This window comes from Misgurnus anguillicaudatus, chromosome 21 (genome assembly GCF_027580225.2).
Source record: "Misgurnus anguillicaudatus chromosome 21, ASM2758022v2, whole genome shotgun sequence".
Lineage (NCBI taxonomy): Eukaryota > Metazoa > Chordata > Actinopteri > Cypriniformes > Cobitidae > Misgurnus > Misgurnus anguillicaudatus.
In genome coordinates, this window is record NC_073357.2 from 35,355,889 (window position 1) to 35,380,098 (window position 24,210).

Below are 24,210 nucleotides of genomic sequence, written 5' to 3' on the forward strand. Positions count from 1 at the left end.
CTGGAGTTGTACACCGTTCTGGAGATTAACCCCAGAGACCCAATGACTTGAGATTTTGAGTTGTGTGTTAGACTGCTTATTTGCCAGTCTCCCATCTACAGTTTTGGATTTCAAGGAAAGGCTGATTAAAATTAGATGGGATTATTTTGAGAAGGCACTTGAATCTAAAAGCTGCGGGTCTGGCATCCATATACAGTTGATTAAGATTATCATGTAACATTTGACATTGCATGTCACTGAGCTATGTCTTAATCCATATTCCCTCTATCAGGATTTATTGCAAAGTCATAAAGGCGCTCTTTTCCTGCTAAATATTTAGGTTAATCATTGCTTATTTTATAGATATCAAACGAGATAACTAACAGTTCTCAGTATGTTTTGTGATTTGAATTTTTGTGTTAAAGTTCTATTCTGTTTTAATTATTAATGTGAGACACAAACATGTCATTGTCCACTGGTCAAACTATACAAAGAGTAAAAAAATGACTGGCCCCTAAATGTTGCCAATGATGAACATTTGATTTGTAGAGTAGACAGCTGTAGAGGGATGGGCTCTCTGGTGACTTCTGGCTTCATGGCACAATGTTTACAGCTTGACGCCAGCCATGACTGGCTTGATCAGAGAGCAGTATTTTAATACTTGTGTCGCTGTTCATTAGTGCTCATGACCTCACAGCAAGAAGGTCCCGGCTTCGAGCCCTGGCTAGGCCATGTGGCCTTTCAGTGTGGAGTTTGCATGTTCTCCCTGTGTCAGTGTACTCCCGTTTTCATCCCACAGGTCAAAAACATTCAAGTTATGTGAATTGGATACCAAATAACCTCTTCCCCAACTTGTGTGTGGATCAGCTTGTGTAATATGTATGGATTAGCCAGTTCTCGCCATGAATCTAGCCATAGATGCTGGGATGATGTGATAAATAAATAAATAAAGAAAATCTCTGTAAATGCTGGGATTTAGAAGTGTATATGGTACATTTTGAAGACCCAAATGAGAAGAGATGCAAGCAGTTTACAGGGTTTTTTATGTGTTTGAGAGCTGAAAGCAAAGTGGTTTTAACATTTATGACTTGTGTGAGCATCACGTTTGAATCCCTGTGGAATGTCGGTGCACATTAATTTTATGTCTCGCTGACACCAAGAATGTGATGCTCGCTGCACAGCATTCATTTTGATTTTTGTAACCTTTCTGACTCGTTTATAATCTTCATATGTGCTTATCTTCTAGAAGTTATATCCTTAGATGTTAGGTCAGATTATTAAATGTTAGAAACTTTACCAGCGTAAACAGTGTTCGCAGACAATCCTTAGACCCACGTCTGAGCTGTCTCAACAGAAAATAACTTGCAATGACAGATCTTAAAATATGCCAGTGCCATTGAGTTGTTTCAAGATGCACACCAGTAACGTTTTTTCTAAAGCATGCTTATTAAAGATGCTTAAACATCTTAACTTATCTAAGGCCTAGTCCTGGCTTTAGCTAAACCTCATCTGTGAAATGTAATTGTTATTATTACATTAAATTGTATTAGCCATAAACTGACCTGCCGATATCGGTCAGCTGCCAGACAAAGTTAAATGTAGTTCCATATGAACTCATTCATGTCATCTTACTGAACTCTTATCCTGTTCTCTTTATGAAAACAGTCTTTTTGGGGATCCATTGGAAATGAATTTCCTTTGGAAAATATCTATAAAAGTACCATTTGTCTAGTACGCAGTGTAGTTTCCTGAATGTGTTTTCTTTTTGGTTGCTATGTTTGAGCACTGGATAGGTGTTCCCAGGTTGATTTGACCCCTGTAATGATCTATGAATAAACTTAAAATCATTGTGCAGCAATCTGATGTGGTTGCTGAGTTTTCTAGGGGTGATGGAGCAACAGCTGTTTCAGCTTTTAGGCAGCGGGGGAACCTTGTTCCCTTACGTGCGCAGTTGAATGCACAGCCTTGCAAAGTATAGTTTATTTGACATGCACCTTGTGACAAAATGCAATGCATCTCCTGGGCTATACAACCTTTTTTTGTAGGCACATGCACAACAAACGCATACAATGTGTTAAAAATCTGATGGTGATGACGTAAATTGTCACGCATGTCCGGATACATGTAAAAAATTTAATATACTTCTGCCTTTTTTCTTATCAGACTGCTTTAACTTACTTGGTGAGGAAATGTGTATGTCGGGGGACGAGGAGGAAAAGAAAAGGCTTTATGTCTCTCCTGTGTCTTAGTAATGCCCACTAACAAGCCGGCATAATTTTGATCCCCAGCTTAAGTGTCTACCCACTAAACCTCAGTGGCATATTCATGCACAATAGCTGGCACAGAACAAAACACTGGAAATGGAAAATCTCACTCTTTGGTGTAAAAGCTGTTGTCTTTCACTGTCATTTTCTTTTTATGTGTCGTACAAATGGACAGCTGGTTTATTCTGTCACTTGTGCTGGGGTGAAAGGTCAGGTCCTTTGTGTCTTGCCCTACCATACAGTCTCTCTAAGTGTGTGTGTGTGTGTGTGTGTGTGTGTGTGTGTGTGTGTGTGTGTGTGTGTGTGTGTGTGTGTGTGTCAGTACATGCACACAAATTTGGTCATGTCTCTTTTTCCTTTACACATCTGTTAGAACTTGGCCGCAATTTTAAACAAACACAGTTCAAAGACCAATGTCTTATTTATATATTATGTATTATATTATTGCTGCAGTTTTATTTCTTCTGTGTTAAGATACCACAATAATTTGTCACACTTATTTTTGTGTTTATAAGAACAAGTCTAAACTTCTCACATTCCCATTATCGATCCAACCACTTGCAATACTTCATTACCAAGCCCACATGGAATATGCACACGCAGAACTTCCCATAGTTCCTTTGTTTGTCATTCTGCACATGATTTGACACATCCTTCGCCCTATGTATGTTTGTTTATTATCTCATTTGTTAATGCTTTCAATGCTTTCCTTGTTTACGTCTTCCTCTTTTATCTACAACAGGGTGCTGTAAGGGTTAAACAGCCAGCAGTGAAATTCACTGTTCTCTTGAGACAAGTGCAATTGATTATTCTCTAGTAAGAGTGTGACCCATAGAGATGCTTTATTAAAGTAATCTAATATTGCCCAGCCAAAGGCCAAGCTGTTGCCTTAAAATGGGGCAGGCCTGATTTAACAAAGGCGTATGGTGTGTACTCCCATGTCATGATTATCTTCAAAAGAGCCTAGACCATAAATAACAATTTTAGAGGAACAACATCCCCAAACACAGACAGCCCTCATTAGACGGTTGTCACATTTTGGGATATGTTTCAGTTAGCCTAGATTTTGTATTTATAAAAAAATAGAAAGACCATTTTGTGTCCCACGTGCAAGCCCACACTAAATCTGTGCACACAAAATTTCATTCCGAAAATTATGTGTTTCTATTTGTTCATTACATTTTTAGTGCATTTGATCATGCTTTCAGATCCAGGATTCTCAGTTTATTATTTTCTATTCTCCACTTAATACAATTTGACTTTATTCTTCCAAATTAAGGGAATATTGTTCCAAAACCAGCACATAATATGTGAAACGTGACTGTCGATTGTGTCAGGACCTGTTTGAGTTCAGTGCAATGAAGAACAAGTCCAACCACAAAAACTAAAAATCCCTTTGAGAAAGTGATTTACACCACACATACACAGATTGTTCATCCCATATGCATGACTACAAAAAGACGCCATATTTTAAAATCCAAGATGAGTTAAAACAAAGATGGAAGAGGTTTGTGTGGTCATTAAGATGTTGAAAAATAAAGCAGTCTGCAGTATCTGGCATTAAATCCCTTTCATCTCTGACTGGGTGCTTCTAGGGTCTCGTATTCAGCACAAATATGAAGCTGTTGTTTCTTTTCTTCTCCATTTTTACCTTTACAAGGTATGTCAAATATTTGACCTGTAATATTTGCTTTGAGCAAAAAAGGAAGTCTGCATTGATTCCCCTTCCTTCCTGGGTTAGAATGTAAAGGGTAAAACATAACCGCCGGCGAAGTCATACTTATGACTGAACATTTGTCATAAGTAAATGAAACCACAGCCTCCTTTAATCAAAATATTCCTCTGATGCTCTGCCACTGTGATGTTTTAGTTGGAGTGACAGCTTTTGGAACAGTGATAATATTTTTTGCCCATGGTAATGGATGGTGTTTGTGGTGACATTAATGATATACATGATTAAGCAGAGAGAGATTCTGCTGGATTTTTGTAGAAGCTTCTTCCAAGCCCCAGTGCCTACTCTTTTGATTAATGTCGTCTTGGCGCATCAGTGGAAAATGCTTGAGAGGAAAACCCCCCTGTCTGCTTTGAAGGCCGTCGGGGTGCCATACTAAAAAAAGCTTTTCTCATCTCATGTTCTCAGTTTAATGATGGACATAATTGGTTGAGGATTCGCAGCTATGGCTCTTTGTGCTACACACTTCTCTCTTTTATATGCACACAATGAAAGCTAAACACTTACCTCTACACATCACACACTGTTTTTATAAGGATCTAATTTTTTCACAAATCAAAAGGGAAATATGACATCTGTATAAGCAATCTATTTAAGCAATAAAAAGTTTGAGTGAATGCTAAAGAAACTGAAAGCAAAGCCCCATTCTCATCATTGTTTGTTTATAGTAATGCTATTAAGATCATATTGCATGTGTAAATGGTAGTTTAAGCCTCTTTGTTTATATTTCTATTTGATTTTTGTAAAAAATAGTTGATATTATTTGACACATTAATCTTAGGTTTTATCACATTGCATGTCACTTTTACATTATACAAATTTATGACATTTACTTTTTTCTCCATGTCGTTCAGTCTTATTTCATGACGTAAATTACTCCTGAAGTGGAGTGTTGATTGTTTGTTTTTACCACAGAGCATGCAGCTCATGTATCTGAAATGACTGATATTGATAAATAACATTTAAGCATCCAGATTGTACAGTATTTTAGTGTTTGTAAACACTATATTGATTTGCATAAGATGAACCCGGTTATTCATATGGGTTTTGTAAGGAATAATTGATGATGGGACATTGAATTATAAGAAAATAATGCACACCAAGGTGGTAAAGCGGCATGACGCGAAGCGGAGTGCCGTTACACCGCAGGTGTGCATTATTTTCAAATAATTCAAAGGACCGGAGTCAATTATTCCGCTTATACCACGGTTACCACAAACATTGCTCTGGTGCCTATTTTTAAGACATTTGAAAAGATAGGTGTGCGGTTTACAGAAAAATAATCAACACCCATAGAACATTTCTCGGCCAATCAGAATGCAGCATTCAACAGACCCGTGGTATAAGCATTTGTAATGCACTACTGGATTTACAAAAGCCATATTACAATTTATCAGTGAAAAATAGAGAGGAAGCAGGAAAGAAATAAAAGAGATAAAGTGAGACGTGGGGATGAGAAAGAAAAAGATTAGATGAAATGAAAACAGATAGCAATCAGTATATTAGACCAGCATAAGACACACACACACACACTAATCAAAGTAAAACATGACATTTCATCCCATGTGTCTGTTATTTCAGATGGTTCAGATGTTTTTTTTTTTTTTTTTGGGAGGGGGGGGTCTCAGATTCAGCACCCATAACAGTATGGCACAAAACATATACACACCAAATTCAACAGTTTTGAACACATGATGCCCCAGTTAACCTGCTTCTTCCCCATTAGTCTGTTGAGAACATAATAAGAAGATGATTATATGTTTCTTTGTGTTAAACTCTATTAGCTATTAGCAATGCTAAGTCCTTTAAACTTTTGACAAATTGATAACCTCCTGCCAAACAATTCCCGTGTCTGGGCATGCAAAGTTAGTCTTGTGTAGCACCACTATATTTATGCAAAATACGCTTTTACAAGGTGTTTTGTTTGTAAATAAGTGTATTGGCAGTATGTGAGCAATTAACACCCCACAATGAACAAAATCAACCCTTCTATCTCTTTTAATTCCCAACATGCTGTTTTGACTATCTTGTTAATATGATGTCACACTGATAAAGCCATGCCCACAGTTACTGACTAACAGTCCTGCACTACCATAGTTTCCACCCTCAGTAAGTTGTATGTGTCTGCCATATCTCAATAGTAAGATACTATTGTCTCAGACTGTGTAGGAATCAGATCTACTTTAATTAAAAGCGAGCTTACTGTCTCATTTGGTAAGGGAGTGAGGAGCTGTAGCTCATTTGCATTGAAAGGTACAGACACAAAAACAGCACATTTTTGCTCCCACACAAATAGGGCCATTTTGGACATGCTAAAACACTTATATTACATCTTGCCCATTTACACAAGAATTGGTGTATACACATACATATATTTATTATACATTATTTGATTACATGTATTCATTTTTGTGCAGTAAAGTATGTAATGCAACTCTGCTATTATAAAAGAAAGAAAGAAAGTGCCTTTGATTTGTGTTTCAGCATCTCTTATTATGTTGTCTTATTTTTTGCTCTGGCTGATTATCTCACTCTTTTCCCCTTCAGTACACACACCTGTGGACATGTAGTCTAGTACTTTCTTATCCTGTAACATTCAGTGTTTTATTTTCAGGGACGTTTTTCTCATTCCTTCTACATGATATCTCTGCTTTCTCATTGTCTGGTGGAATAAAAACATTTATCGACTGTGCACCTGTAACCCTGCAGTGCTTTGAGCTGTGTTTTTAGTCTGATCATTCCCATGTTCTCGGTTTCTTTTTCTCAATACTATCTTTAACTCTGGCCCTGCTGTAGTTTTTTTGTCAATACAATCTTACCCCCAGATTGCACATTTTTCATGTACACACACAGTACACTAGGTGAATAACGTTATGTACAGACAGACAGACAGTGGTTATAATATACTGTACTTCTGATCTTTGGTTACCCAAGTAGTGTTGTGAGATACATAAGTATGACTGTAATAAATACACCACATTAACATAGCCTGACAGCCAGGGTGAGTTATTGGGGTTTCATCATGGTTCGGGAACACTTTAGTAGTAAGGCATTTAAACAGAGGTATATGTGGAAACATATGATTATGTAATATGAATTGTCATGCACGGGTTGTCAAATCACCGGAAGAAAAATGCACGACTACATAATTCTGAACGTTCTAAATGGAGGTGGGTCTTGAGGCGAGATGATTGACAGTAGATGATAACGTTCTTTGAATGACAGCTGCACAGGATGAGCTAACTTAAGGGGTTGTGCACACCAAACCTTTTAAACTCGACTGAAAACGGCTGGACAATGCCGAATGCCAGCTGTTTTTTTCAGCTGAGTGCCAGCTTTCTTCAGCTGAGCGCTTTGGTAGCTTTGATACTTTAGCTGTGAGCCGGTTGGTTGCTGTGGTAATGTCCTGCCCCTCCTCCACTGTGATTGGACAGCCGTGTGAGAACTGACATTGACAAGCGGAGCTTTTCATCCAAAGTTGAATATTTTTTCAATTCTCGCTGAGCGCCGGTTTTCAGCGCGGAAGAAAGCCGCTAGCTCCTGGCTTATTTGAAAAACGGCAAGCTTCCATTGGAAACAATTGAAAACATGCGCCGGCTGCGGGCGTAAAAGCGTTGGTGTGCACGCCCCCTTAGCTTGCTTTGCTCGTGTTCATAAAAACAACAACATGATGATAACTTTTTACGTAGTATGTTTACCGTAGTTACACAAAACAAGCTACAACTTAGCCAAATTATGTTTTAGAAATGTTTACCATTTTACATTACCTGATGTAAACAATAAATACTCCCGGTGGCCTAAATTTGTTGTCATTACATCCGCATACTGCACAGGTTCTAGTCATCTTTTATTGAGGGTATTGGTGATTTCCCCTTCAGAGACGGTAAAAGCGGAGTTACAGTTTGGTTGGGTTTGTCTGCCAGCTAACTTCAAGTTGACTTGAGTTGATTTGAGAGCAAGCTGAGCGGTAAAAGAAGTTATTAGGCTTGTTCAACTTCATGTGGCACCACAAGAATCGACAGCCGGATGACATCAAAGTACAGCGAGAGCGATTCGAGAAATCATACGGAGGAGTTTGCTTTTAAATCCCTCTCGAGGAACCTTGACGTCATCCGGCTGCCTGTTCTTGCGGCGCCACACGAAGTCCGACAAACCTGAAGGCTGCATTGGTTAGTGGGTGGAGCTAATGACTCAGTTTCGCGCAGTCCATTCTGGTTAATTGAGTCCATCAAAGACTGTTACGAAAATTCCACTTCAACACAGTCTAATAATCAAAATCGTGCAAATTTATTTTTTTATCTCATGTAAAATGAAAAATGGACATAAATTACCCCGGGATAACAGGCTGAAATGTCTAGGGTTCAATTCCGCTTTAAGTAGTGTAGTAGCCTGTTTCTTAAAGTGTGACTGGAGCAACTGATATTTTTAGCAGGTTTTTGGTTGGTCTTTAAGAGTCATGTTTCATTGCCGGTTGCTGTACTCTTTTGAGCTTCCTCAAAGTGAAAAGCCCATCATGAAGACCACCAGGAACGCTGTTCAGCTGTTTTCCGGACACGTGCACAAGATTTTCCTGGGTATTGACAGACAAGAACAAGCCTGGGTGATTCAATGTGCTTCCAGTATGCATGAGCTGCAGAATTTAATCTTGCTGTCTCTTGGTTTGATGGACAGCATGTTGCGTTTCATGCTGTTAGAATGATCAGTGACCTAACTGAAGTCATCTAGCATTCTCTTTACATATGTCAAAATAACATATACGGCAAAAACACTGCTGATGTAGTTGGTACACAGTAGAACTTTTTATATCTGAAATCAAATTGGTCTTGTATATTTATAGAGCTTCTGCTGAAAGCTGAGCGTGTCTGTATGTTTCTCTCCAGGACTCTGAATCTCTGGACAGCTGTATCCAGAGCTCGCTCTCTGCTCTTTACCCTCCGTTTGAAGCCACTGCGGCCACCGTGCTGTGCCAGGTGTTAGACGTGGTCGAGACAACATATCGCGGAGACGGACTACGCTACATCATCGACTTCCTGGTGCCTGCAAAACACATCCTACAGAGCATTCAACAGGATGCATGCGTAAGTGTCAAAGTTCCCTTTCATTTTAAGGAAATAAATAGACAGAGAAAGGGAATGGGGTGGGTTTCCCATCTGGTACGAGTGGAGAACCCTCTAAATTTTCACTCTCTTCAGAACCAACCTAAAATACCATAGATTTGAAGTTAATAGACAATGGAAGGCATGCTGGTTAAGCTAGATAAGAATTATGCATCCAAAATAAAATTTGTGCACATAAATGCTTGACTTTTTAATGTGAAAGGAAGAGATTTAATGTGGATAACTTAAAGGGTCACTCCACTTTTTTTTAAATATGCTAATTTTCCAGTCCCCCTAGAGTTAAACATTTAATTTTTACCGTTTTGGAATCCATTCAGCCAATCTCCGGGTCTAGCAGTACCACTTTTAGCATAGCTTAGCACAATCCATTAAATCTGAATAGACCATTAGCATCGTGCTAAAATTCTGGCGTAATAATCAAGGACTTTGTACCATGGCTACAGCATTACGCAGAACCTGAAACTAGTCCCCTTGGTAACTTTCAATTGCAGGGACTATTCTTGGCACTGCGTAATATCATTGCACCTCCTGCAGCCATGGTATGGCAGCAAAATCCTTGATTATTACGCCGGAATGAGAGTATAGTTCCTAGCCATATCTGCCTAGAAAATCGCAACTTTTAATTTTACGTTGGTCTTAGTACATGCTGTAACTACAGAAGACTCAAGTTTTAAATAGAAAAAATATTGAAACGCTTTGGTTATTTTTTAGCGCATTGCTAATGGTCTAATCAGATTCAATGGATTATGCTAAGCTATGCTAAAAGTGCTAGCGCCAGACCCAAAACAGTAAAAATTAAATATTTAACTCTAGGGGAGCTGGAAAATGAACATATTTAAAAAAAAGTGGAGTGTCCCTTTAAATCGAGTAGTGTATCAGACATACAATATAAATTTTATTCTGTACTCTTATAAAATCTCTAGACACGTATTTACCTGCCTTCAACAGGATGCATGTGCGAGTTACACATTTCCTTTTCATTCTTCTGCTTTCTCTTACTCATTGCTTCTCTCATTCTTTTAATTTAAGCCCAGCATTCCCAACTGTACGGTCATAGTGTGAAATCCGGATCTTTTTGTCAATCTGTAGTTGTGTTCTGTCATGTCCTTTTCTGTGTGTATTGTTTTGTTAGCTGAGCCCCCACTCATCATTAGTCATCATAAGGGTGTTGCTAGAACACACAGGCATGTTAAACAAAAGCAATGCAAAGCCTGTTGGCCCGAATGTTTGTGTTCATGCTTCTTGTTTTGGTTATTTGAGAACAAGCCCCCAGAAGTCCTATCAGCGCTTCGGAGCGCAAGGATTTTTCCCAGACAGATCTTCAGTGTGGCCCTCACACAACACAGTTACACACAAGTACTCAACACACAGCTGTACAGACACACACATTCACATACTCAACACAGCTGTCTACACTTATACATGCTCTTCATGCTCCATTTTAGCTGCTGGTTCCTCAGTTACAGTTTTCATTGTGACACCCCCATGTGCTGTATAGCATACTTGTACAGAATTTGACAAGGGGAGGACAGGAAATAAAATGATGGGGGAGGTATTTTTTTGTTGTGTTTTGCCTCTTTACAGTTGACATGGCTACAATGATGTTGGCATGAACAATATACCCCAATGGCCAACATACGCCTGAAAGATTTTAAAGATTTTAACCTAAGCATGTTTAAAATATCAAAGGATAGAGTCTGTGATAGCTGATAGTAACACCACCAAAACGTCCCATCATTTGCACTCTTACACAAAGGTTCAACTGTGATGTCTCATCATGTGAATGCTAGCACAGGTGGAGACAGGGAAGTGCTTTAGTGTGCACCTGAAAAAAGCCCCTAAACAAGATAGTTTTTATCATTTTATGTATACTATGTGCATGTATGCTCTCTTGAACACAGTGGGACCAGCTGCTCTTTCGTGCACCTGGGGTCAGTGAAGTATCTCCAGGTCTGTCTCTTCCTCTCATGTAGGTAGGGGCCACAACTTGGGTTTTGAAGGTGAATAAGGATATAATAATGGGAAACAGAAGCTTTAACTAGGAGGTCTGTGAATAAAAAGCCCTTTCACCTCCCCCATACCCTCAACACAAGGACACACAACCCTTCTTCCTCCCTTGGCCTCCTCTGCCTTTCAAAGGAAATGGGTCATTATCAGCCAACCAGAGTCAAGCTCAGAATATTCATTTCTCTGGTATATCCGAAAGCAGTTTTGAATCATGTTACACAGATTGGGTCAGTATTAAAGTCTGTGACATGGTCGTCAAATCATATAGGAAGAAACCCAGTGACCTATGGTGTCATTTTGGGATTTAATGGAACTGTTTTTCCATTCTATAGCAAAGAGGACGTTAAACAGCAATTTTACTGCTTTTGTGGTGAAGTCTCTCTACTGCGAACATTATTCATTTAAATGAAATAAACAGGGTTGATAGTGACTGCAGGGCTCTAAATTGAGTTTCAATAAAAGGGCTTATTGTCTAAACTTTCTCGGTTATGAACTAAAGAAGCATCCGGGTTTAACAAGAACAGAATGTGTCTCATATAATCCCTGTCTACTCTAATTCTCTGTGATCTTATTATCTGTAATTTACTGCTTTGTATGAATTGGATGGCATCTTAAAAGCGTGCTAAAAGTGGAAGAAAGACATTATTTATAAGGCAGTTAATAAAGCCTTAATTGCATTAGTTCAATTCTGCACAAATGTACTTGTATAGTACTTCTCACAATGCATTTTGTTCACAAAACGATATTTATGAAAAATAGTGTCTTAGAACTGAGAGCAAGTCAGATGTAAGCTAAAAGGAAGGAACGTGGGGATTAGTTGATAACAATAGTTTTTTTTATATTTTTCCTGTACTAAGTAGCCATTCTATCTTTTATATTTTTTAAAGGTTTGCTGTCTCCAAGGTTTAAAGGTCCCGTTTTTCCTGATCCTATTTTTCAAACTTTAGTTAGTGTGTAATGTTGCTGTTAGTGCATAAATAATACTTGCAAAATTATAAAGCTTAGAGTTCAATGCCAAACGATATATTTTCTTTAATAGAATTCCCCTTTCAAAGCCAACACCGAGCTGCCGGTTTGGACAATAGCCCTCTAATTCCCGGTTGAATGATGTTAAAGGAATAGTCAATTTTCTTAAAAGAAAAATCCAGATTATTTACTCACCACCATGTCATCCAAAATGTTGATGTCTTTCTTTGTTCAGTCCAGAAGAATTATGTTTTTTGAGGAAAACATTGCAGGATTTTTCTCGTTTTGGTGGACTTTGATGGACACCACCACTTAATACTTAACTCAACACTTAACAGTTTTTCAAAGGACTATAAACGATCCCAAACAAGGCATAAGGGTCTTATCTAGTGAAACAATTGTCATTTTTGACAATAACAAATATACACTTTTAGACCACAACTTTTCGTCTGGGTCCGGTCCAGCGCGACCTAGCGTAAATGCGTGGTGACGTAGGGAGGTCACGTGTTACATATATAAAACGCACATTTGCGGACCATTGTAAACAATAAACTGACACAAAGACATTAATTAGTATCATTCCACATACAACAACGTCGGAACGGTCCACTTTCTCCACACTTGTAAACACTGGGGCGGAGTTTCGCGTTCGTCCTCTGTGACCTCGTGACGTGATGACGTATTGCGTGAGGTCACGCTGACGCTTTCAGGACGGGATCTAGACGAGAAGTTGTGGTTTAAAAGTGTATATTTGTTATTCTTATTGTCAAAAAATGACAATCGTTTTGCTAGATAAGACCCTTATGCCTAGTTTGGGATCATTTATAGTCCTTTGAAACTCCGTTGAAAAAACTGTTATGTGTTGAGTTAAGTGTTAAGTGGTGGTGTCCATTAAAGTCCATTAAAATGAGAAAAATCCTGCAATGTTTTCCTCAAAAAACATAATTTCTTCTGGACTGAACAAAGAAAGACATCAACATTTTGGATGACATGGTGGTGAGTAAATTATCTTGATTTTTCTTTTAAGAAAATGGAATATTCCTTTAATATATAAGAGTAGGGATGTGCCGATACCGATGCCGATTTAAACAGACAACTTCTGTCCGATGCCGATACCGATATTAAACACTTGTATACAATACTATACAGTTGGTCTATTAGCTAGTTTACTATATACACACGAACCATGAACACATTATATTACGCACCATAAACACAATCAAATGTCAGAAAACACAGGAAAAACTGGACCTTTAAAAATAATAACAACATTTTCGCTGTATACCGGGTGTTTCTAGAGATTACTTAACTTGACAGAATCCTACCACTAACTGTGTTTTGCTCAATGTTATTGTCAGTGTATTAAAACATGTGTATTTTTGCATAATGTAATGGAGACATATAGATTAACAATGATAGATTACCTGACTGATTGTTTCCCCTTGTTCTCTCGACAGTTCCCATATTGTGGTTTCCTGTTTCGTCATGAAGGCTGGCCACTGTGTATCCATGAGAAAGTCATAATCCAGCTTTCCTCTTTGGACTGGCGTGTGTTACAGCCCAGTGACTTCTACTTGCAAGTGACACCCTCACATAAAAGCCCTCCACGCATCACAGTGAAGTGCTTGGCTGTTAGCGGGCAGCATGTGGAGGAACTGGATGTGCCGGAGTTAGCATACACCTCTCTATTCACCATGGACTGGCTGGACTCCATCAACCGGGAAAGGACTGTGGTCAAAAGAAACGCCCTGGAACACTGTCTTTTATCGGCGGATAATGATATTTTTAGGGTACCATGGGAGGATATTGTTCACCCAGAATTTATCAGCAGACCACCCAAAGTTTCAGAACAAGGTGAAAGTAGAGGGGTGATCAACGAACATGGGGACAGAGAGAGGAGAAACTCTGACATAGATCAGGAGGACAACCCTGAGGATATCAAATGTAGGATTTTTATTGACACTTCCACAGACCAATCAGGGGAGATGGATTGTTCAAACAAAAATGATAAACTACTCCCTGCTCTTGAAGAGGTTAATAAAGATAGCAGTGGGAGAAGCTCTAGCTGCACAGCAGAGGATTCTGAGGGCGAGTATGTAGAGCTGGCCGATATCTCCTTACCACGTTTTTCCCCACAAAAAGGCTCTCTCACACAGGCCATTAGCATGAACTACAGAAATCTACATAAACCGCAAACGGCTGGATCCACTCACTCTAAAGCTATTCCAACAGACAGTCTTCAAAAGCCGGGAGCATGCTCGCAGAGCATGGTTTGTGCCATGCTGATTGAGGAAAACCTAAATGACACCTACCAACCTGTGATCTTAACCCCCACTGTACCAGCTGTGGTAGAGAGTTCACATCAGCAAGTGGAGAGGCCTGAGCCCACCTGTGCAACAGGTACAGCCCACTGTGACAGTGTCTTTAAGCATGCATCTGAGAAAGAGTTGTTTACGCAGCACTCCAGCTTTGATACTGCTTCACTTTCTGATATCCCAACATGCAACACATCACAACTAGACAGCAAACCAGTCAACACATCACAACTAGACAGCAAACCAGTCAACACATCACAAGTAGATGACAACCTAGTAAGCACATTACAAGCGGACGACAAACCAATAAGCATGTCTGAACTAGACAACCAACTAGTCAGCACATCACAACTAGACAATGAGGCAGTTGAAACCCCAAAACCAGAGAACAAACTAGTGAACACATCACAAGTAGATGACAAACTTGTCAGCTCATTACAAACGAACAGCAAACCAGTAAGCATATCTGAACTGGAAAACAAACCAGTCGACACATTACAACCAAACAGCAAACCAGTCAATACATCACAACCAGAAAATGAGCCAGTCAAATCTTCACAACTAGACAACCAATCTCAATTAGACAACATAGTAGTTAGCACTTTAATACCAGACTGCAGAACAGTTGACACATTACAACCGGAATGTAACTTAATTAGTGTATCCCAACCTGACAGCACACCGGTCAATGTGGTCCAGCTGGAGGGCAAAGAAGTTGACATATTAGAACCAGTGTTACCTAGTGCTTTAGAGAGTGAGTACTCAGAGCTAGCTATTGTTGAACAACAAATATCTGATCCAGCTGAAAGACAAGAAGTCAGTTCTGAATATAAGCAGGTAACAGCTGAATTGGAAGACAACAACAACTTGTCCAACTCTGAGCCCTTAACTGTCAGTATGTCATTACAAAAACAGACAAATCACACAGAGTCCAGCCAATGTCAGGTACACACATGCATCCAATCACCACCTGAACAGGAGCATGTTCTTCCTGTAGACCAGTCAGTTCTTGACACTCCTGCTATAAATAACGACCACCAGACATTTAGTGATGGTGGCTATAACAAAGAGAAATCTGGTGACTGTATTGCCAGTGCTCTGGAGGAAGGTCGGCCTGTTTTAGCTACTATGCAAAGGAAACAGGTAATCTTCGCCTCTGTCACCACAGAGCCTGGGGAGAATCTGGCTGCAACATTTTCCCAGGGTCAGGTGAGGACAGAGCCCTCTGAGAACAAAATAACATCAGAGGTAGAAGTTGAAGTTTGCCATACAAAGAAAGAACATGCAGATAGAGAAGTGGAAAAGTCATCTTGCAAGGAGGCAGAAAAGGTGGAAATAAAAAGCAGTAGAGTAACAGAAAGAACGACAGATAGAGATATAGTTGCAGTTAGTACTGCAGAGGAAGTTAAGACAGCTCAAACAGGTCTGGTTGATACCACACCCAAGTCTGACTTTACATCAACAAGTATTCAAGTTCACAAGGAGGGTAGCACCAACGTTGGGACAGACACTGATATTGAAAAGAATAGGGGGGATAGAGAGGCAGCAGACGAGAGAAGTGATGTGACCTCAAGCTCAGAGGTGATTGGGGTCAGTACTGTGACATGCCCTGTGGTTGTGAATGAGCCTGAGGCCATAGTGCCAAGCTATTCCGAAAATAGAGTTGAGTCAGCATGCCTTCAAGTCCCTGATCCAGCCTCAGGGGTGCCAAACACAAATGGACACACGCACCCAGAGCAAATGGACACACACACTCAGGACACACTGGTGAAGGGAGATGACACACCCACTGCAGAAGGAGGGCAAAAAGGAGAGGAGGAGAGAAAGAGGGAAGAGAATGTAAGGAGGGATGAGGAGAGTCAAGAGGATGGGATTACTTCCTCTGTGAATGGCTCTCCAGCAGAGCATCAACAGCAAACAGACATGGAGTCCCATTACCATCAGCAGAAGGAGCAAGGTAGAGTCATCTTTGAGTCATCAAGTCCATCCCTCTCACCTTTTACTTTCTTCCTTTTGACAAAACCTGTTTGCCATTGGTTCCATCTCTGCTGCCTCTACAACACTTTACTTTAAACTCCCTTCATTCCCTCAGCTGATCAAGAATCCTGATCCTGCTTGTTTTCCTCCTCCTCTTCCTCCTAATTCACAAACCTTATTCACCACTATTTCCCGCTTTAAGTTAATGTTCTCATTTTCTATTTTGTTCTTCCTCACTTGCACCTTTTAATGGAAGTGTTTATGCATGAATGAGACTATACAAACCATCTCTGTTCCTCTCAGAGGCTGTTTGTTATAGTTTGAGTCATTTTTCACTGTTCATCCATTGCCGTGTCCACCTAGTATGTTTTCACTAAATTAGCAGGCCAGCGGGGTGTTATCCATGTGAAGAGTTTTTCAGTTGCAGACCTCTGACAAGTTACAAATGGCTCTCAAATGGCCGGTGCCATGGCCTGAAAGAGCTGCTTTTCTTCATAAGAAAGAGCTGAAAGAAAAGCGTGAGACTAGCTTTGCAGCAGGTCATATTTTGGACTGTAGACACACACATTCATTTTATTGAACACTGTCCAAGATACATGGTTTCACATGTGAGCTGTAAAAGGAAACAGCTGAAAAGAAGCCTTGGTCACGTGCAGGGTTTTTGCTTTGTGTATTTTGGTAGTGTACTTTCTGAATGTGAGCAATGCTAAAGATCTATGCAGCCAAAGGGTGTTTTGTGTGGCCGAGAGCTGGTTGTATAGACATTCAAAACTGCTAATAAGGGCAACAAACATTTTTGGTAGGTATCTTGAATTTTGAAGAATATCTGCCATGGTTGTTATCGGAGTGCTAACTTTGCTTCATCTTAAAGATTTGGTTGTCCTGGATGTAGGGCTGCACAATTAAACAAAAAAACAATCAATTACAATTACAGATGAAACAATTACATAATTACCAAAAGCCTCAATTACAGCTGTCCATTTGTGCTCATTTCTCTGTGTTTGGGCATCAAATATAATGGTCAATCAGAGATTTTAAAATGTATAAGTTGACGTGTCTCAATACCTCCCCTTCCCCTACATTTTTCACCTAACCCTCGCTTTTGCGCATGCACGTGTAGGGGTATGGCGTCCCATTATTTTAGGGAGCAAGACCAAGATGCCAGACGCCGCTGGAAAAGTGTTTGTGTTTATCGAAACAAACAACAGGTTAGGCTAGTTGTAGTTGGGCTAGCGTTAAATCATCAACAGCTTAGTTGAACATAACATCAAAATATTTAAACAAATCGACATATCTGAAACAAATCCACAAGGCCAAGAAGACAGCGAATGTTTCTTCTGCTTTCCACATGTCGTCTATGTTGATTTAAGTAGCCGTAAATAAATTACCACAGCCAATGCAACCGGCAACACAACCGCTGAACCCGGCATTTTCCTGAATGAAAATAGTAGTAGGCTACTACCGGTAGACGCATCGACGCTGTGTGTGATGTAGATGAGCACGTTTGCTCATTTATAGTGGTGTACCATTTCATAGGGAAAGATTTTCACCCCCACTTCCCTCACTGAGGGGACTTTACTGTCGAGGGCACCTAAAACCAAGTGGAAGTTTTAAGGGGGTAGAAATGGGACGGGCCCTTAGCCATTCGTTTTATATTATATTATACGTTATATTATTCTTTGGATGTTTGTTGGCTCTTTAGAATTCAAAATTTCAATGTAAAATTGTCAATAATAACCGCAATTACAACACCAAGGTGAATAATCGTCAAATTATGATTTTTGTCATAATCGTACCTGGATGTGTTCACCTGGTTCAGGTGTGGTACAGGTGTGAAAGAGATACGTATATGGGATGAGGTGAGGTGGGTGGGCTTGAACACAATCCCTGCTGTGGGACCACAGAAAATGCAAGGGGTAAGCGGAGGGGGGTGTTTAAGTGTATGGTGAATGGATATAGATGGAGTGTTTAAGTAACAGAGAATGGATGGAGGTTACACTGCTTTGAAGAAAGGAATGGCAGAAATAATAAATGATGGTGTGTTTGTTGTGGTAGTTTGACTGTGATGGATCTTATTCTTTCTCTCTCTTAGTGGGTGGTTCATATACCCAAAACACACATCATCACTGCTAACACCATTATTACCGGCATATATATTTTCTTTTATTTATTCTTTTCAATGTGCATCCATATTTATTGTCTGATTGTATCAGGTTTGTCTACTGTTCATTACACAGTTATAAGAAATTGAAACACAGTCTAGAAATTGAAAAGTAAAACATAAAATCTTCATTGTCAGCAGTTTGCTGAAAGAGAATGCTTTTTTTGAAATGTTTTTTTTTTTTTGAATGTTGTTAAGCTCTAAAAAACTCTTCAGCATGAAAAGCAGCAGAGACTTTAATGACATTTCAAGCTGTGAGAGAGATGATGAAGTGTGCAGATGTAACACACACTTTTAGAAAGACTGAGGACCTAGGTAGTTTGTATAAGCTCAGTAAGCGTTCCTCCGGTAAGCCATATTTGAATGAAGACTGGCTGGAGTATTGCATTTATTGATGTGTGTAATCTTTAAAACAGGCACACACAGGCAGTATATGCACACGTTCACAAGAAGGCACCTTTTAGGATAATAAATATGTCTACTGTATGGAAATATACCTGTTATAATTGAGACGTCCCAAATTGTCTGGCTATTTGGAGTTCACGTTAGGAAATGAAAATCAGATAGAAATAAGAGGAAAGAAATGTATAGAGAGGTGATAGCCCATCGGCTTTTCCAGGCTGAACTCCAGACTGCGGTGAGAGAGTGTAAAGCCAAAACCCTCTCTACTTTGCCCTGTCTGGGGCAGCACTCAGCTCTTTAGGGGTTTCTTGTGGTCTACTGTCTCAATGCGAGTGATTTCTGGCAAGGAGCAGATTGGCTGGATGTGGGTACAGAGACGTTTGTAGCTTGTTGGGGATGTTATAAATTATAAATTCTTACTTGTCAAATTTACAGTAGCTAAAGAATAACATTCCATTATGTTTAGATTATTCAGAACCTCACACCTGCTGTTACAGCACTAATCCTTATTCTGAAATATAGCAGTATCAGCCAGATTTTAGTTCAGAACAATTTATCAGTGTTTTTTCTGTCCTTATGTAAGAGTCCCAGGCTAGATTAGGAACTCCCAGGACTGCATCTCATCTGTTTTTGATCTCAGTATCTGTTTCCTTCAACAGTAGCGGCAGTGCATGGCAGTGCACTGGAGCACAGCTTTAGTTTTATGACTACCGGAAACTGATCTCTACTTATCGCTGAGCCCTATCATACTGTCAAGTATATAGGCACAGATCCATCCCTCCCTATGGTTTGATGCACAGAGTGATACATGGAATGCTTTGAAATTGCCCTGAAACAGAGAAGTGTGTGTGTATGAGATTTTAAGGCCAAGCCACGTGCTGGTACAGACTTAATAACTTCGGTGTTTGTTCTTGATGGTCTTTCCATTGGATTGCAGGGATTTAAGTTTTCTGGCACCGTGCCGGATCTCCGGTATACAGCCTTGGCTGCATATATATATTAATATCAGTTCGAGTTCATGTGTTTGCCTATAAATAGTATGAGAGGAACACATCTTTCACTCTCAACCAAACTAACAAACTAGCCAATCAGAGGTAGAATGAGGCGGATCTTTAAAATGTGTGGTTAAGATCCAGCAGTGGAGATGTCACCTAGCAAGTAAACATAGTAGTGATGGAAAGGTCTTTGAATCTCGTTTATCAAAATGAACAAATCTTTTTTCGAGTGATTTCGTTCTTTCCTTTCATTTGAATTGGATTACGTGTTATTTCACAAATTCCCTCAGAACAACCACTTATGCAAATAATTATAACATTTCTAACCAATTATGAGAAATAAAAATGCTTATTTTATTATTTCTTGACATATACATAAGCACTGAAACCTACACAAGAAACTGACTGAAACGATTAGCTTACCTCAAAGTCAGTCCTTGTGTACAAGACATTGTGCTTCTGTAACATGACAGTCCCTTTCCGGCTGTGTATACCGTCTGGAAACAGAATTGATAGTTTATGTCTCGAGTTTTTGGGCTCCAGTCATCCGATCTTTCAAATATAAGGCTATGCAGTCCATAGTGGATATAGATTTGATTCGTTCCTCTCTCGAGTCTTTGGGTCCGAGTCGTTCGCTCTTTGGTCATGTAATGTCAATGGATACAGACATTTTTTAGTAACTGCAAACCTTATAAACAAGTTAGTTTTTGAGCCTTTTTTGTTAATTTATACATTTGTGAATGTAGTAATAAAATGATTAAAACTTTATCTGTTTGAAATCACGTTAATAAAGCAAATATACTTGTTTGTTGATAACTTTTTATGTTTTTAGAAAATATTACATAATACAAAAGTATGTGAAATTTTCTTATTATTGACTTTGCTATTACTGATATTTCGCTAATGAAAGATTTCGTTTGTTATATGAAAGTATGTCCCGACTCCCTTTTGTTATTACTAAATGAAAAATAGATAGAATACAGAAAAGTAGTGTTAGGATTACTGCATAATCTTGAGTCTGTAATAAATCACCTAACAGTTGCATTTGAATTCAAAAGTCACATGTAGTTAGCAAAGTATTTTACTAACTTTAGCAATATTAATAATTACATTATTAGTATAAATTCAATGTCCAATTATTTAAAGGAAAACACCACAGTTTTTCAATATTTTACTATGTTTTTATCTCAAATAGAACAAATTAATACATCCCCATCTTTTTCAATGCGTGCACTTAATCTTTGTACAGCGCATTGTGAATCTGTTAGCATTTAGGCTAGCCCCATTCATTCCTTAGGATCCAAACAGGGATGAATTTAGAAGCCACCAAACACTTCCATGTTTTCCCTATTTAAAGACTGTTACATGAGTAGTTACACGAGTTAAGTATAGTGGCACAAAATAAAACATGGTGATTTTTTGAGCGTATAAAAATGAGAACTATATTGTATGGCAGAAGAGGACTTAGTTTGCAGCACTTCGACCTCAACTCGCAGTAACGTCATAACTCCTGACTACTCCCCCTCTCGCTCAAACTTCTGTCAATATTAATGCGCCCGAGGTTGCAGAATCAGGATTTTTTTTGCTTTAACCCCTGGGATTGTTAGTTGAGGATTTTGGACTGTGGGTCCTCAGCAGATTTGTAATGTAAATTTGTGTAAATTTTGTCTGTCTTTTCAGACTGAATAGTTTTATACTTTTTATGACTCAGAGATTTGATCCTGCAGAAGATAAGCGGGTTCATAGAATGGATGGATAGATGGATGACCTAAAGATTTTGTTATTTTTTAAACATTTTACATGTTACTAAGCAATCAAAGTTAGTAACAAACTAACTTGTATTGATTAAATTAACATTATCTGTGCTTATACTGAAGAGTTGCTATTGTCTCTAGTGGTACAGTAGATTAACTATCATCAACCTAATGCTATAAACCAATTCTGATTGGTTTTTTTTGTATTAATATTTAGGTATGTGTGACTCAACCAACCTTTATTTTACAGCATGCGGTCAGGCAGTAGACAGCACCGTTTGCAACCTGTCTGCTACTCCTTTGCTAGCTAAGAGCCAGAGGGAAGTGCCCTCAGCAGCTTTTTTACCACTGCCAGCAATCTCCCAGAGGACCCAGCCTGCTCTGAGCGAAACACACGACATCAATCCTCAAGTCTTGAGCTCAGGAGTGCTCTGTCTGCCTGGTAAGAAACTGGTTACAACACTTATGGTCTATTCAAATACAGATTTGGGGTAAAAAACTTTATTTTTTAATCCAAGGAACAAGAGATAAATCGGGTCATGCACTTATGACAGTGACAATGAAGAACACTATCTGGTTAAATCCTAACTGCAACAGTGGAGAGCTGGTGCGGATCATGGTCTACTTCTACACCACACTCAGGTAAACTACCACTTAGCTGTTACAAATCTAGGTTTAAGCAACATATGTTACATTTATTGGCCCAAAAGTTTTTTCTTTACCTGTGATGTTTTTTAGTTTTGGATCACTGTTTCATGAGTTTTTCCTTAATTTGAATCTCCATGTGTGTTATAGGAAGGAAGTTAGTGCCCTAGGTTTGACTGTCCTGGTGGATGCCCGTAGGTGTTCTCTTGTCCCTGCTCTCTTTAAAGCCTTCAACATCCTCCAGGTAAAACACCCTGACAGTAGGTTATATTTTAAATAGGGGAGATGCACAGACACACACTTGTTCATATCCTCGAGGGGAAACAAATATTTCCCTAAGCAGCCGTATTCCTCACAGAGTATAGCATCACATAGCACTCCAAGCATTTCCTCTACCTACTTTAATACTATGTGGAATGCAATGTGCACATGCCATAAACCTTGAGATTTAACCTTAACTTCTAGTCAGACCAATCTGCTACTGAGGAATTCAGAGTTTCCGTCAACAAAATCACAGTCATTATTGGATAAACCCTGACAGACCGGTTTTCTAAAAACCAACTGAAAACAACACATAATAAACAATAACAGCGATTTACCAACTGTGGAAATAAACAATGAGATTCCCATGCATTCATGCACTATAACATGTTGAGACATGCTCACATGAGAGTATGAGGGCAGAAGAGATTTTTTTCCTCGGCTTGGATGGTTATGGTTATGTTGCTGAAAACTACTTTAAATTAGGATCTGATGTGAGAACCTGGATTCGTTCATAACCTGTCAGACTTAATTATGTACATTTATTTCAATGTTTTGGAGAATATTATCTCTTATGTGTGGTCCTACAAAGTATGTTAATTTGAATTGTCTTAATCAGCATGTAAGATTTGAGGAAACCAATAAGCACTCAAATGATGCTTTAGGAACTTGATCCCTGAGCACTTTTGATGCCGTGGGTCTTAATGCTGCTTTCTTCTACTGCCAGAAACCTGCACAACTAATACAAACAGTTACTGAGGCCATGCCAATGCTGACTTCACTAACTGCCTGATTTAAACACAGAGATAAGAATCAGCAATGGAAAATTCACATCGAGGAATGCTTTTAATCACAGTGTTGTTTTGGACAGTACAGATCCTCTCTGAGAAGTTTTCATTGTCTCCGTCTTCTCACAGCTGCAAAAATTCCCCATATGACCTTCGCTTCTTATGACTTTTTTCTTTGTCTTTGATCTCACATCCATAATCCACGAAGAAGAGCATACAAGTGCCGTCTTGTGGCTTTACACAGCATCTTGATGTTATAAGATAATGTTGAACAATGCAAGTCCCACGTGTGTTCAGATGCCCTTGAGTGCAGTCAGGGTCAGTGCTAATGCTGACAGATAGAATAATCTGAATGAATGCAGTCGCTCAGTGGCTGGTCCTCAGGGAACATCTATGGGATCCCTGCACCACTGATACTGTCATCTTATTATAGATGTCCTTCTGAGCTGACAATTGCACTTCTTCTATATTCAAATAGATATGTTTGAAATGTGGCCAACTGAAGTATTGATTTTTCCCCTTGGTTTATAAATTGATTTGGCAAAAAATATAAAAAATGTGTGGTTTTAAAAGACACTTCACGTTTTTTATACCAAATTATATACTTATAATAATATATATTATAATAAATATAATATATATATATATATATATATATATATATATATATATATATATATATATATATACCAAATTATATACTCTATAATACTTATATATATATATAAAACGTCAATAAATATATATATATATAGCCTGGGTGCCAGCCGATCTTAGCCCCGCCCACCACGATTTGAAATACAGGGAAGATCTGGGGATTCACCGTTGAGGAGCTACTATGAGAATA

At 39.0% G+C, this 24,210-nt stretch overlaps 1 protein-coding gene across 6 annotated transcripts in view; it reads left to right on the plus strand.

Annotated features, from left to right (window-relative positions):
• The window catches only part of plekhg4 (pleckstrin homology domain containing, family G (with RhoGef domain) member 4), a 103,409-nt gene that overhangs the window by 37,345 nt on the left and 41,854 nt on the right, over positions 1-24,210 (plus strand). For 4 of the 6 annotated variants that reach the window (XM_073859020.1, XM_073859017.1, XM_073859019.1 and 1 more), the window contains exons 2-6: positions 8,856-9,053; positions 13,523-16,337; positions 21,920-22,111; positions 22,188-22,311; positions 22,465-22,558. In XM_073859020.1, coding sequence (XP_073715121.1) covers positions 8,856-9,053; positions 13,523-16,337; positions 21,920-22,111; positions 22,188-22,311; positions 22,465-22,558 — 3,423 coding nt within the window. The remainder of the gene's footprint in view (positions 1-8,855; positions 9,054-13,522; positions 16,338-21,919; positions 22,112-22,187; positions 22,312-22,464; positions 22,559-24,210) is intronic. The other 2 variants (XM_073859022.1, XM_073859021.1) reach the window with 2 other exon arrangements.